This window comes from Salmo trutta, chromosome 31, assembly GCF_901001165.1.
Source record: "Salmo trutta chromosome 31, fSalTru1.1, whole genome shotgun sequence".
Lineage (NCBI taxonomy): Eukaryota > Metazoa > Chordata > Actinopteri > Salmoniformes > Salmonidae > Salmo > Salmo trutta.
The window spans coordinates 8,652,714-8,667,843 of NC_042987.1; the positions used below are offsets into that span (position 1 = coordinate 8,652,714).

At 44.3% G+C, this 15,130-nt stretch overlaps 1 protein-coding gene across 1 annotated transcript; it reads left to right on the plus strand.

Moving 5' to 3' along the window:
* The first annotated feature begins 1,315 nt into the window (after positions 1 to 1,315).
* LOC115169438 (Golgi reassembly-stacking protein 2) lies at positions 1,316 to 7,022 on the plus strand. The gene is made up of 10 exons (XM_029725051.1): positions 1,316 to 1,504; positions 2,259 to 2,339; positions 3,006 to 3,209; positions 3,292 to 3,378; positions 3,517 to 3,647; positions 3,729 to 3,864; positions 4,354 to 4,477; positions 4,837 to 4,935; positions 5,047 to 5,142; positions 5,309 to 7,022. The coding sequence occupies exons 1-10, from the start codon at positions 1,442 to 1,444 to the stop codon at positions 5,581 to 5,583; spliced, it is 1,296 nt and encodes a 431-aa protein (XP_029580911.1). The 5' UTR covers positions 1,316 to 1,441; the 3' UTR covers positions 5,584 to 7,022.
* The last annotated feature ends 8,108 nt before the right edge of the window (positions 7,023 to 15,130 follow it).

Consider the following 15,130-nt stretch of genomic DNA (forward strand, 5'->3'; position numbering starts at 1 on the left):
CAAAAAAAAAACGTTTTTCAAAGATTTCAAATAAAAGGAAAGTAGACAATGAATGTAGGGTGTTCCAGCAAGAGTGGACATCGAAATATTTCTTTATTGAGGTATCAGGGAAAACTGTGTGCTTAGTGTGCAAAGAGAGCATCACTGTCTTGAAAGACTACAACTTGTCCCGACACTTCCAGACGAAGCACGAAGAGAAATATAGGAATATGTCTTCTGAGCAGAGGGCAAGTGCATCGATAGAGTTGCTTTCTCAGTTGCAAAAGCAGCAAGGACTTTTCACAAAACTGCATTCTGCAAATGACGGAATTGCGAGAACTCGCTATGTACTGTCCACAAAATTGCTAAATATAGCAAGCCATTCGCTGAGGGCGAATTCATTAAATAATGTTTAATTGACTCTGCAGCAATACTTTGCCCCGACAAGAAAGAGCTGTTTGAAAAGGTGACATGGTGTGTTGAGGACATCGCAGAGAACATGGAACAACAGTTGAAAGACAAGGTAAAGGATTTCCCTTATTTCTCCTTGGCCCTGGATGAGAGCATTTGTTGATATTCTTACGAGGCATAACCCCAGACTTTGAAATTACAGAGGAGCTTGTTTCAGCGCAGTCAATGAAGAGCACAACCACAGGGAAAGATTTATTGGAGGAGGTTAATAAGTGTGTGGCAAAGCTGGGGCTGAGTTTTGAAAAGTTATCCAGTGTGACCACTGATGGGTGCCCTAACTTGACAGGAAAAAACATTGGCCTTTTGAAAAGGATACAAGATCAAGTAGCTGAGCTGAACCCAGATCAGAAAATGATTTTCCTGCATTGCGTTATTCATCAGGAGGTGCTCCGTAAATGTGTTCTGAAAATGAACCATGTTGTGGATACAGTAACTAAAGTGGTAAACTTCATAAGAGCAAAATCTAGTTGTAGAACCTTGAAAACATATTAAATAGCTTTGTTTTATGATTAAAGGTTTATAATATTACACTGTTGTAGTGTATTTTATCGGTGACAGTTTAGATTCACTATCAATCTAAAAGGTGAACATTTCACAGCATATATACTTGTTATGTTTTATGATTCATATCAATATATCAATATAATCATATCACTATATTTATACCAATATCATATATCACAATTAAAAAGCAGCACCTGAAGAACTACACCAGCGCACGTCACCAGCCTACACTTGCCCCAACACACTGATCTTATGTCAGTTTTGCATTTTCCCCCCACTAGTGAATAAATTAGAATTTGGGATGGATAAACTGATTCCAGAACTGTGGCTAGGAAAAACTCCCATCAGCCTTATTTCCTGGTGGTCTGCCACGTAACAACACAAGCGCTCAGCTGGCAGAGTGGGCGACGTGTACCGGGTAACAATATTACCGAAGCAGGAAAATATCTCACAATAAACCCTAAATACGATATATACTAGGGGTGTCATGGGGGGATTGCAGAGTGCCGAGATACCGGGAGGAGGATCCGAAGGCTACCATGTTCTTCGGGTAGCTATGTGTTTGGTTTTATTTTTTATGTCTGCAACGAATGTTAGCTCGCTAGCAAGCATCCGCAGTAGTGGTCCCTCAGCAGGACCTACTGTAATTGTTGCCTCACGGTCAAATAGAGGCCGGGGATCACATTCTGGCCTACATGTAGTTAATACGAATAAGCAGTGTTAACGTTATTTTCCCCCAGCATTTGCTACAGTGGCATTTTGGAATTGTACAATTCAAACGTTTGAAAGGTGTTTGTTTTATTGGTTGCATGTATTGTTTCGCAAACAAGGTTAGCTGTAAAAACAGCCAGACAGCTATGAACGAGGTGTGAATGAGCTTGCCAGCCAGCTCAACGCTAGCTAGTTGTCAAAACAATAGCTTTTATAGGTGCAGCCACGTTGCTGACAGAATCCTCAGTATCACAGTATCATGCCCCTTTCTACACATTTGTCTGACCACCTGAATGTATAGACCTCCGTGTTCAAACCTTCACATCAATATGTTGATGTAACAAGCATCTAATTGATCTTGAGATAGACAACCTTTCGGGTATTACAGGTGAAGCTTGTAATAAATACCTACTGCTAAATGTTCAAAGGTGATGTGAAGCTCCCTAACCTCTGCTAAGAAGACTGGACCTCATGGCACAGGCAGTAGTGTGATTACCCTGTAACTGCTCCTTGTTCAAGCCTTGCTCCAGCTGCTCCCTTTCAATCTCAAAATACAGTTGTTACAAGTCACGATGTCTCTTTCTTCTCCCAAGGTCCAGGAGAACTCTCCAGGACACCGGGCAGGACTGGAGCCTTTCTTTGACTTCATCGTCTCCATCAACAATGAAAGACTGGTATGCGTAGACATGCTGTTGAATAAGCATGTTCAACACACTAACTGTAGACACATACACAAACCCCCACTGACGGTGAGGATGCTGGTGTATGAGAGAGAGAGAGAGATATATATATATATATATATATATAGATAGATAGATAGATAGATAGATATATAGCTCAAATTCAGGGATGGGGGAACTTTAATTGGGGTGGGGCCCACAAAAAAAAAAACGGAATGTTTTGAGGTGGGTCTGTGTACCCACATCCATACCCCCCCACACCTGGTGAGCAAAACGTTTTAGCGGCCCCCTTGTGACAGCGAAGAGAGAAGAAAAAAAATAACGTTTTAAAGTTCACTTCCTGCAATTCTACACATTTTGCCATATGGTGGGACGCAAATGTCTTCATTTTTTATATGATAATAACTGATGATCAATTGGCCCCACCCCGGACAGCAATTAGATCATGCTTACTACACGTTTAGATAGCTGATTGCTCGACTAATTTAGAAATGTGTTGATGCACAACCACATCTCTAAATTGCACCTTGTGTATTGTATTATTCTAACTCTCAACAGTAAGTTTTAATTGGTCCGCGGGCCGCCAATTGCCCATCCCGGCTCTAATGGATGTCCGTTCTACTCATTCTAATTCTATAATTTATCCTGTCTCTGTTTCAGAACAAGGACAATGACACCCTGAAGGACCTATTGAAGGCCAGTGTGGAGAAGCCGGTCAGGATGCTGGTCTACTCCTCGAAGACCCTGGAGCTCAGGGAGTCCACCGTCATCCCTAGCAACCTCTGGGGTGGCCAGGGCCTGCTGGGAGTCTCCATACGCTTCTGCAGCTTCGAGGGAGCCAATGAGAACATCTGGCACGTGCTGGTGAGTAGCCAGTAGCCGAAAGGTGTGCCCAATTTAGCTCATACCAGGCAGGTGTAATTCTTGGTATCTCTCTCTTTCTCAGGAGGTGGAACCTAACTCTCCAGCAGCCCTGGCTGGCTTGCGGCCCCACACTGATTACATCATAGGAGCCGACACCGTTATGAACGAGGTGCGTATAGTGACAAAACTACACCGTGCGTTCTACTCTAGGACTAAAGACTGCGAGCTTCACAAACTAGCCAATAAGCATTTGGATATAAGTCATTGAAGTTTCTCCCTCCCTTCCACCTCTCTCCCTCTCTCTCAGTCGGAGGACCTGTTTTCTCTGATAGAGACACATGAAGGGAAGGGGCTGAAGCTGTATGTCTATAACACAGACACAGACAACTGCAGAGAGGTGGTCATCACCCCGAACAGCGCCTGGGGAGGGGAGGGCAGGTAACAAACATACAGTGCGCACATACACACACACATACCTCAGTCTGACAAGTGACATCATCTACTGTTCTCTTGTTCCAGTTTGGGATGTGGGATAGGATACGGATACCTGCACAGAATTCCCACCCGACCATTTGAAGAGGGGAAGAAGATCCGTTTTCCAGGTCCTCTTCCCAGTGGTGAGCCCATCAGCCCGCTCAAGGATGGATTCACTCAGGTTAGTATCAACCCAGATCTTGACCCAAGAATCAGAACAACTAGAACTGCCTGGACGGTCGGTAGACAATCAGTCACTTTATGCTTTTTTTTTTGTCATCCTTTTTGCAATAACATATTTTGGAACTAGAGGGCTGAAATGACCAGACCAAGTCTACAGTACCCATACTGTAGCTTTAGTGTCAGCCTCATAATAGTATCCCATCGATTTGAAGTGTCTACTTATTTGCATTCACCCCCCCCCCCTTATTTGCTTCCCCTCCACCCACTCATCAGGGAAGGCTATGAGAGGCTCATTATGTCCGAATGTCACTCCCAACTCAGACGGGCACGTCAGAGAGGAAAGATGTTCATTCAAATGAATAATTACTTGTTTAAATGCACTTGACCTTACCTGTTCATCAACCGCCCCTCTCTCATATTTCTCTATTCCTCCCTCCCTCTCTCATCTCTTTTTTTTTTCCCTGTCTTATTTCTCTCCCCCGCTCAGGTTCAGCTGTCAGCTGTAACCCCTCCGCCTGCCATGCCTTCTGTCCCCACGGGGCTCGAGGATTCGCTGTCCGGCCTGTCAATCAGCTCAGCCCCGCCCACTATCCCAAGCGAGTTTCAGACAGGTACCTCATCTCTCTTACTCTTTCGCAACATAATATGGTTATAAAATGGAATGTGACGCCAGGGTTAAACTTATAATTTTTCACTTTGCTCCAGATGGCCTCCCTCTACTACTATCAAACTCCCATTGGAAATGAATGATCTCAGTCAATGCTATGGATGGTCAAAAAAGATCCTCTCTCTCCAATGCATTTTTGTTCTGATGGCTAGGGTTGAGGACAATTTCAATTCAGAAAGTAAACCCAATTCTACTTTCCTAATTGAAAGCATTGAAGAGAATTGGAGTTTCAGTGTTTGGAATTAACTGGAATTGAAATGGAATTGACCCCAACCCTGCTGACGGCTTGTCTTTCTCTCCCAGGTCTCCCCACTGTTCCCCTGCTGCCCACCTCTATCAGCCCCTCCCTGAGCCCCCTAAACCCTGCCTCCACGACCTTCAACCCCGCCACCACGCTACCAGGTCAGCACACGTTTCTCCTCAGAATTTTGGTTTATGATCAAATTGAAACGATCAAATCATACACTTTTCTACACTGACTAAATATATATGTTTATTTGTGTGCTATTGTAGGTCTGATGCCTCTCCCGGGCAGCTTCCCCCTACTTCCAAACCTCACCAACCTCAACCTCGGCGCACTACCAGACCTCAGCGCTGTGTCGTTAGCAGGTATTAATGGGCTACCGCCACCTTGAACAGCGGGTTTATACTACCAGCAGCTAATGTTAGCAGCTATTGTTAACATTGAGTTACCGCTCCCAGGGGTTAACATGTATTAGTGTACATGTTCCTGTGTTCACTTACAGATCTCTCTCTTCTCCCCGCTCCGTTGCAGGTTTCCCTCCACTCGCCCCCCTCCCTCCTCTGAACCTGCCCGGAGTCACCCCCTTACCCCCCATGCCTGCCATGCTGTCCCAGCTACCACTCCTGCCCCCAGGGGTAACATCTTTTCCCCCGGTCGACCTCTCTTCCTTCACCCTTCCAACAGTCGCCCCAGAGAAGCAGACCCTCCCTGATGCCACTGTTCCCTCTACTGCCACAGAATCAGCTGTCGCCTCGGAAACCGCCCCCACTGAATCACAGGCTTCCACGGAGACAACGTCGTCGTAACACAGGAAGAGTCTTAGACCTAGAACCAAACCTACCAGTTTCTCTGTCTCCTCTCTCTCTCTTTCACCCTCTATTTATTTAGCCAGGAGGGAGAGAAGCATATTTCCAGCAGTGAGGCTGGCGCACTCAGAAGGCAGGCAGTTGGAAACGTGGAGCAGAGGAATGAATGATGGACAGATGGAATGAAGGAGTGGCAGTGGCTAGAAGCATAGTAGCCCTACCAGCCTGTCTGTCCCACCCGGCCTCAGTTTCATGCAAAATTTGAATTCTCTTCTGTACATCAGCTTTTTTATAACCTCCCAACCCTTTAGTAAACCCAGAAATCTCTTAGTTAGATATTCCTTCATATATTCATTTTTGTTAAATTGCTTAGATTGTTTCTGTTGAAGGGGCAATCTGCAGTTGTTACATACATTTTTGGACTTATAAATTATGTACCCATTAATTCTTGAACCCCATTCTACCCCAAAATATAAGCTTGTTTTACACCAATGTTTGTAAACAAAGTAGATGTAAACACAAAACATGCCTAAAACTAACTTTAATATTTATATCATGAATGTTCAGTCCTTGCATTTCTCCATCCCCATCCCTAAGCTTTTTACCGAAACTGGGGCAGGGAGTACGCTTTGTTTCAACTGCTGATTGCTGCTTTAAAGAATGAAATCTGCATTATTTTATGCCACATTTGTGTTTTGAAATCATTAGCTATGCATGCTTGTACCTATGTAATAAGTTTCTATGCACCGTTACGAACAGAGTGGACTAACTACCCTTTGCAAAATAAAAAATAAATAAAAATGGGAGTTGTTTAGGAGTGCAAGGACGAATGGAGTTATTGCACACACGCACTTCAGAGTAGACGTTCCCTAATGGTAATATGCAAAAACATGCTAGAACACGCCAATAGGATCATGCTAGCTCTTGCTTGGCTCTGCCCACCTCCTTTCTTATTCTGCCCACTATGATTAATTTGCTCCCATTGGAAATGACAGGCTGTGGTCTATCTTGGGTTAGTTATTTAAGCAATAAGGCATGAGGGGGTGGTATATTTTGACAATATACCATGGCAAAGGGCTGTTCTTATGCACGATGCAACGCGCAGTGCCTGGATACAGACCTTAGCCGTGGTATATTGGCCATATACCACAAACCCCCAAGGTGCCTTATTGCTATTATGAACTGATGACCAACATAATGTTTTGTCATACCCATGGTATATGGTCTGATATACCACGGCTTTCAGCCAATCAGTATTCAGGGCTCGAACCATCCAGTTTATAAAAAGGTATTTGGTACCGTCCTCTGACATGGCCAGATGGTGGGAAATGGAAGGCGCAGTGGGGCTGTTCAACCAAATGAGGGCACTGTGTACCAACTTTATTTTAACATCCTGTACATACATACTCAAGCAATAAAGCCAATGGAATTTTACACTACATTTTATTTGTGCGTTTTTTTATATTGTTTAAAAAAAATATGCACTTTTGTTGACTTTAAAAATGTTTAACATTTTGTAGAATAGTCTACTTGTTAAGTTTTTGCCTTGCATGTTCCATTGTCTGATTAAAATGTACCCTGAAGAAAAATATAAATGCAACATGTAAAGTGTTGGTCCCATGTTTCATGAGCTGAAATAAAATAACCCAGTAATGTTCCATACACAAAAAAAGCTTATTTCTCAAATTTTGTGCACAAAATGATTTTATATCCCTGTTTGTGAGCATTTCGTCTTTGCCAAGATAATCAATCAACCTGATAGGTGTGGCATATCAAGATGCTCAATAAAAAGCGTGATCATTACACAGGTGCACCTTGTGCGGGGGACAAAAGGCTACTAAAATGTGCAGTTTTGTCACAACACAATGCCATAAATGTCTTAAGTTTTGTGGGAGATTGCAATTGGCATGCAGACTGCAGGAAAGTCCACCAGAGCTGTTGCCCGAGAATTTAATGTTCTCTACCATAAGCTGCTTCCAACGTCGTTTTAGAGATTTTGGCAGTACGTTCAACCGGCCTCACAACCGCAGACCACTTTGAAACCACACCAGGCCAGGACCTCCACAACCATCTTTTTCTCCTGTGGGATCGTCTGAGACCAGCCAGTTGCACAGCTGATGAAACTGGGTTTACACAACTGAAGAATTTCTGCACAAACTGTCTCAGGGATGCTCATCCAAGGTCTTGACTTGACTGCAGTTCGGCGTCGTAACGAACTTCAGTGGGTAAATGCTCCCTTTTGATGGACACTGGCACTCTGGAGAAGTGTGCTCTTCATAGATGAATCCCGGTTTCAACTGTACCAGACAGATGGCAGACAGCTTGTATGGCGTCGTGCAGGCGAGCAGTTTGCTGGTGTCAACGTTATGAAAAGAGTGCCCCATGGTGGAGGTGGGATTATGGTATGGGCAAGCATAAGCTACGGACAACAAACAAAATTCTATTTTATCGATGACAATTTGAATGCACAGATATACCGTGACGAGATCCTGAGGCCCATTGTCGTGCCATTCATCCACCGCCATCACTTCATGTTTCAGCATGATAATGCACCGCCCCATGTCGCAAGGATCTGTACACAATTCCTGGAATCTGAAAATGTCCCAGTTCTTCCATGGCCTGCATACTCACCAGACATGTAACCCATTGAGCATGTTTGGGATGCTCTGGATTGACGTGTACGACAGTGTGTTCCAGTTCCCATCAATATCCAGCAACTTCGCACAGCCATTGAATAGGAGCGGGACAACATTCCACAATCAACAGCCTGATCAACACTATGTGAAGGAGATGTTGCGCTGCATGAGGCAAATGGTGGTCACACCAGATACTGACTGGTTTTCTGATCCATGCACGCCCCTACCTTTTTTTAAAGATGTCTGTGACCAACAGATGCATATCTGTATTCTCAGTCATGTGAAATTCATAGATTAATGAATTTATTTCATTTGACTGATTTCTTTATATGAACTGTAACTCAGTAAAATCTTTAAAATTGTTGCATGTTGCATTTATATTTTTGTTCAGTGTTGCTACACAAGAACAACTAGACAAGAGTCATTGCATTTGAATAAGTATAGCCTAAAAACTCATGAAGAAACCACAACTTTATCGGTATTATTGCAAGATATTGACGCCTGAACCGAGTGTACTCCCCTGTCTGCGTTCCATTGGATGTTATTGGATGCAAGTGGATTTAGGTCCGTTTTTCCTGAAAAACAGGAAAAGAACGCAAGACAACATGGCTTACGGTAGAGTAGTAAAATAACAAATCAATAGACACCTGTTGTTGGGAGAGAAGTGGTCGCCAGCGCAGAAACCGAGCCAGGGCCGGTTTCCCAAAGGCATTGTAAGGATAAGTTAATTATTAGAAGTTAGAACCTTAAACTTAGCCTTAAGATGCTTTTGTGAAACCGGGCCAAATCCTTGGATTCGAACCTTGACTCGCATGCGTCCCAGACAGGTATGAAAACACTGCTTTGGAACTCAATCAGCTGTGATGGTATACCTCATTGGATGGGTGTGGGACTCACACCCAGGGGCCGATTCAATCAGATACGCTTTAGCCGACATCTGCATTGCAGATGTTTCGATTGTGCCGGAGGTGGAACTCCATTAGCTGTCAAATCCACAAGCAGGTCCCGGCATTATTGCCTAAAGCGAACATTTCCATTGGATGCACGGAGTTGCATGAAGAGAAATCCAATGCAGCCTTCACCCGGATCTGGCTGAAAGAAATCCTCATTATTTTGTTTAATGATTTTCAATTTGAGCAGAACAGATTTTAGCATGTAAATCTTGGTGGGGCAAACTTTTTTTTTGGGGGGGGGGGGTTGCATGCCAGCAAAGACACTACACAACACTAAACAATACAGTCATTGAACTATAACGGTGATAAACGGTGCCCACAAACTGTTAGAGGCAATCCGTAATTTCGATTAAGACAACGAGCGAACTAGGACGGACCTAGTCAATATAACTATTTGTTCAGCACTTTTGAAATGTACAGCGACAGAATTCAGAACATGAGCCGTTCTCAGTGTTCTCCCTGTACACCAATAAATAAAGGGGGCATAAAAGCAGACAATGAAAGCTCTTACAATATTTAATGATTACATTTCTCTAAAACAGGCTATAGGCTACATGTGCACCACCAACTCAGAACAGTAGGCTAAGTTAAGAAGGGGGAAAGGGACCAAATTATTAGGGTGAGGCACATGGGCTACTAGTTTACTACACAACATACACTTAGTATTACTTTCTTGGCTACAGTACATATCTCCCTTGTATATTACATAATGTATGCAGCACCATACAATACATTTTCGGACTCACCTTGTTGTACTCTGCTCACTTGAACAGGAAGGTGGCGTGGCGGTCCTTCTTGTGAGTTGGATGACCATTCAAAATTATTTTCCCAGTCTGAACTAGTTTTTTTTCAGTTACGATTTGTCTTGAACTCACTGAAGTCTGAGATTTCCTAGTACAGAGTTTCCAGTTGTTTTGAATGCAGCAGAAGTCATGCTGGATTGAAAGCACTTTACCAATTGGATATCACGAAATTTGGGAGAAAGGGGGTAAAAAAAAACAGGATAAACATTCACGTGACGCCATGGGCCAGAAGTTACGATCTTGTCTCATCGCTGCAACTCCCCTATGGACTCGGCAAAGGTCGAGAACCAAGCCGCACTGCTTTTTGACACGCTGCTCGCTTAACCCGGAAGCCGGCCGCACCAATGTGTCAGAGGAAACACAGTCTAACTGACGACTGAAGTCAGCTTACAGGCACCCAGCCCACCACAAGGAGTCACTAGAGCACGATAAGACAAGGAAATCCCGTCCGGCCAAACCCTCCCCTATCCCGGACGATGCTGGGCCAATTGTGCGCTGACCCATGGGTCTCCAGGTCATGGCCGGCTGTGACACAGCCGAGGATTGAACCAGAGGCTGCAGTCACACTTCCGCACTCATCACCTATCCGGACCCGTTTTACTGCCGATGCGGAGCCCCATCGGGCCTTCACGACTGGACTACCGACGTTATCTGCCCGAGGGAGTTATCCAACTGGCCTCTCCGTCGCGACGTAATCTGAATGCCCATCTGCGGCCAGCTAATCGTTAGCTGTCTTATCGGCTGCTATCTGAATAGGTCTATCGGCCAATTTTCTTGGGCCACTATAACTATTTACCAATTGGATTGGTCCCCTCTACCATACGAAACCCCACTAATCTACCGACAGAAACGCACGAGGTGGCTAATAACAGACCATCTTCTGCCAACTTGCTACACATGGCCCGGCTAGCTGTCTGAATCACCATGACCGCAACCGACCTCACTACTCACTGGACCCTTTTGATCACTTGGCTAAGCATGCCTCTCCTTAATGTCAATATGCCTTGTCCATTGCTGTTCTGGTTAGTGTTTATTGGCTTATTTCACTGTAGAGCCTTTAGCCCTGCTCATTATACCTTATCCAACCTCTCAGTTCCACCACCACACATGCGATGACATCACCTGGTTTCAATGATGTTTCTAGAGACAATATCTCTCTCATCATCACTCAATGCCTAGGTTTACATCCACTGTATTCACATCCTACCATACCTTTGTCTGTACATTATACCTTGAAGCTATTTTATCGCCCCCAGAAACCTGCTCCTTTTACTCTCTGTTCCGGACGTCCTAGACGACCAATTCTCATAGCTTTTAGCCATACCCTTATCCTACTCCTCCTCTGTTCCTCTGGCGATGTAGAGGTGAATCCAGGCCCTGCAGTGCCTAGCTCCACTCCTATTCCCCAGGCACTCTCTTTTGATGACTTCTGTAACCGTAATAGCCTTGGTTTCATGCATGTTAACATTAGAAGCCTCCTCCCTAGGTTTGTTTTATTCTTGGCTTTAGCACACTCTGCCAACCCGGATGTCCTAGCCGTGTCTGAATCCTGGCTTAGGAAGATCACCAAAAACTCTGAAATCTCCATTCCTAACTACAACATTTTCAGACAAGATAGAACGGCCAAAGGGGGCGGTGTTGCAATCCACTGCAGAGATAGCTTGCAGAGTTCTGTCCTACTATCCAGGTCTGTACCCAAACAATTTGAACTTCTACTTTTAAAAATCCACCTCTCTAAAAACATGTCTCTCACCGTTGCCGCCTGCTATAGACCACCCTCTGCCCCCAGCTGTGCTCTGGACACCATATGTGAACTGATTGCCCCCCATCTATCTTCAGAGCTCATGCTGCTAGGTGACCAAAACTGGGACATGCTTAACACCCCAGCCATCCTACAATCTAAGCTTGATGCCCTCAATCTCACACAAATTATCAATGAACCTACCAGGTACCACCCCAAAGCCGTAAACAGGGGCACCCTCATAGATATCATCCTAACCAACTTGCCCTCTAACCTCTCTAGGGTAGGGGGCAGTATTTGCACGGCCGGATAAAAAACGTACCGATTTAATCTGGTTATTACTACTGCCCAGAAACTAGAATATGCATATAATTATTAGCTTTGGATATAAAACACTCCAAATTTTCTAAAACTGTTTGAATGGTGTCTGTGAGTATAACAGAACCCATTTGGCAGGCCAAAACCTGAGAAGATTCCTTACAGGAAGTGCCCTCTCTGACCATTTCTTGGCCTTCTACACTCTCTTTATTGAAAACTGAGGATCTCTGCTGTAACGTGACACTTCCTACGGCTCCCATAGGCTCTCAGAAGGCGGCAAAACGGTGAATGATGCCTTTGGAGCACCTGGCTGAAAAACAGTAGCGCATTTGGATAGTGGTCGATCAGAGAACAATGAGACTGGGGCGCTTGCACGAGCCGACACCATGTTTTTATTTTTTCGTCTTTGAACGAAAACAGGGTTTCCCGGTCGGAATATTATCGCTTTTTTATGAGAAAAATCGCATACAAATTGATTTTAAACAGCGGTTGACATGCTTCGAAGTACGGTAATGGAATATTTAGATTTTTTTTGTCACGAAACGCGTTGGGCGCGTCACCCTTTGTCACCCTTCGGATAGTGTCTTGAACGCACGAACAAAACAGAGGATATTTGAACATAACTATGGATTATTTTGAACCAAACCAACATTTGTTATTGAAGTAGAAGTCCTGGGAGTGCATTCTGACGAAGAACAGCAAAGGTAATCCAATTTTTCTTATAGTAAATCTGAATTTGGTGAGGGCCAAACTTGGTGGGTGTCAAAATAGCTAGCCCGTGATGGCGAGCTATCTACTCAGAATATTGCAAAATGTGCTTTTGCCGAAAACTATTTTAAAATCGGACATAGTGATTGCATAAAGGAGTTCTGTATCTATAATTCTTAAAATAATTGTTATGTTTTTTGTGAACGTTTATCATGAGTAATTTAGTAAATTCACCGGAGGTTTGCGGTGGGTATGCTAGTTCTGAACGTCACATGCTAATGTAAAAAGCTGTTTTTTGATATAAATATGAACTTGATTGAACAAAACATGCATGTATTGTATAACATAATGTCCTAGGAGTGTCATCTGATGAAGATCATCAAAGGTTAGTGCTGCATTTAGCTGTGGTTTGGGTTTATGTGACATTATATGCTAGCTTGAAAAATGGGTGTCTGATTATTTCTGGCTGGGTACTCTGCTGACATAATCTAATGTTTTGCTTTCGTTGTAAAGCCTTTTTGAAATCGGACAGTGTGGTTAGATCAACGAGAGTCTTGTCTTTAAAATGGTGTAAAATAGTCATATGTTTGAGAAATTGAAGTAATAGCATTTCTAAGGTATTTGAATATCGCGCCACGGGATTCCACTGGCTGTTGAGTAGGTGGGACGATTTCGTCCCACATACCCTAGAGAGGCTAAATACACCTCTGCTGTTTTCAGCCAAGATCTCAGCGATCACTGCCTCATTGCCTGCATCCGTAATGGGTCACCGGTCAAACGACCTCCACTCATCACTGTCAAACGTTCCCTGAAACACTTCAGCGAGCAGGCCTTTCTAATCGACCTGGCCGGGGTATCCTGGAAGGATATTGACCTCATCCCTTCAGTAGAGGATACCTGGTTATTTTTTTTAAATGCCTTCCTCACCATCTTAAATAAGCATGCCCCATTCAAGAAATTTAGAACGAGGAACAGATATAGCCATTGGTTCTCTCCAGACCTGACTGCCCTTAACCAACACAAAACCATCCTGTGGCGTTCTGCATTAGCATCGAACAGCCCCCGTGATATGCAACTTTTCAGGGAAGTTAGAAACCAATATACACAGGCAGTTAGAAAAGCCAAGGCTAGCTTTTTCAAGCAGAAATTTGCTTCCTGCAACACAAATTCCAAAAAGTTCTGGGACACTGTAAAGTCCTTGGAGAATAAGAGCACCTCCTCCCAGCTGCCCACTGCACTGAGGATAGGAAACTCTGTCAACACCGATAAATCCACTATAATTGAGAATTTCAATAAGCATTTTTCTACGGCTGGCCATGCTTTCCACCTGTCTACCCCTACCCCGGTCAACAGCACTGCACCCCCCACAGCAACCCGCCAAGCCTTCCCCATTTCTCCTTCTCCCAAATCCAGTCAGCTGATGTTCTGAAAGAGCTGCAAAATCTGGACCCCTACAAATCAGCCGGGCTAGACAATCTGGACCCTTTCTTTCTAAAATTATCTGCCGAAATTGTTGCAACCCCTATTACTAGCCTGTTCAACCTCTCTTTCGTGTCATCTGAGATTCCCAAAGATTGGAAAGCAGCTGCGGTCGTCCCCCTCTTCAAAGGGGGGGGGACACTCTTGACCCAAACTGCTACAGACCTATATCTATCCTACCCTGTATCTCTAAGGTCTTCGAAAGCCAAGTCAACAAACAGATTACCGACCATTTCGAATCCCACCGCACCTTCTCCGCTATGCAATCTGGTTTCAGAGCTGGTCATGGGTGCACCTCAGCCACACTCAAGGTCCTAAACGATATCTTAACCGCCATCGATAAGAAACAATACTATGCAGCCGTATTCATTGACCTGGCCAAGGCTTTCGACTCTGTCAATCACCACATCCTTATCGGCAGACTCAACAGCCTTGGTTTCTCAAATGATTGCCTCGCCTGGTTCACCTACTACTTCTCTGATAGAGTTCAGTGTGTCAAATCGGAGGGCCTGTTGTCAGGGCATCTGGCAGTCTCTATGGGGGTGCCACAGGGTTCAATTCTTGGGCCGACTCTTTTCTCTGTATACATCAATGATGTTGCTCTTGCTGCTGGTGAGTCTCTGATCCACCTCTACGCAGACGACACCATTCTGTATACTTCTGGCCCTTCTTTGGACACTGTGTTAACTACCCTCCAGACGAGCTTCAATGCCATACAACTCTCCTTCCGTGGCCTCCAACTGCTCTTAAATACAAGTGAAACTAAATGCATGCTCTTCAACCGATCGCTGCCTACACCTGCCCGCCCATCCAGCATCACTACTCTGGACGTTTCTGACTTAGAATACGTGGACAACTACAAATACCTAGGTGTCTGGTTAGACTGTAAACTCTCCTTCTAGACTCACA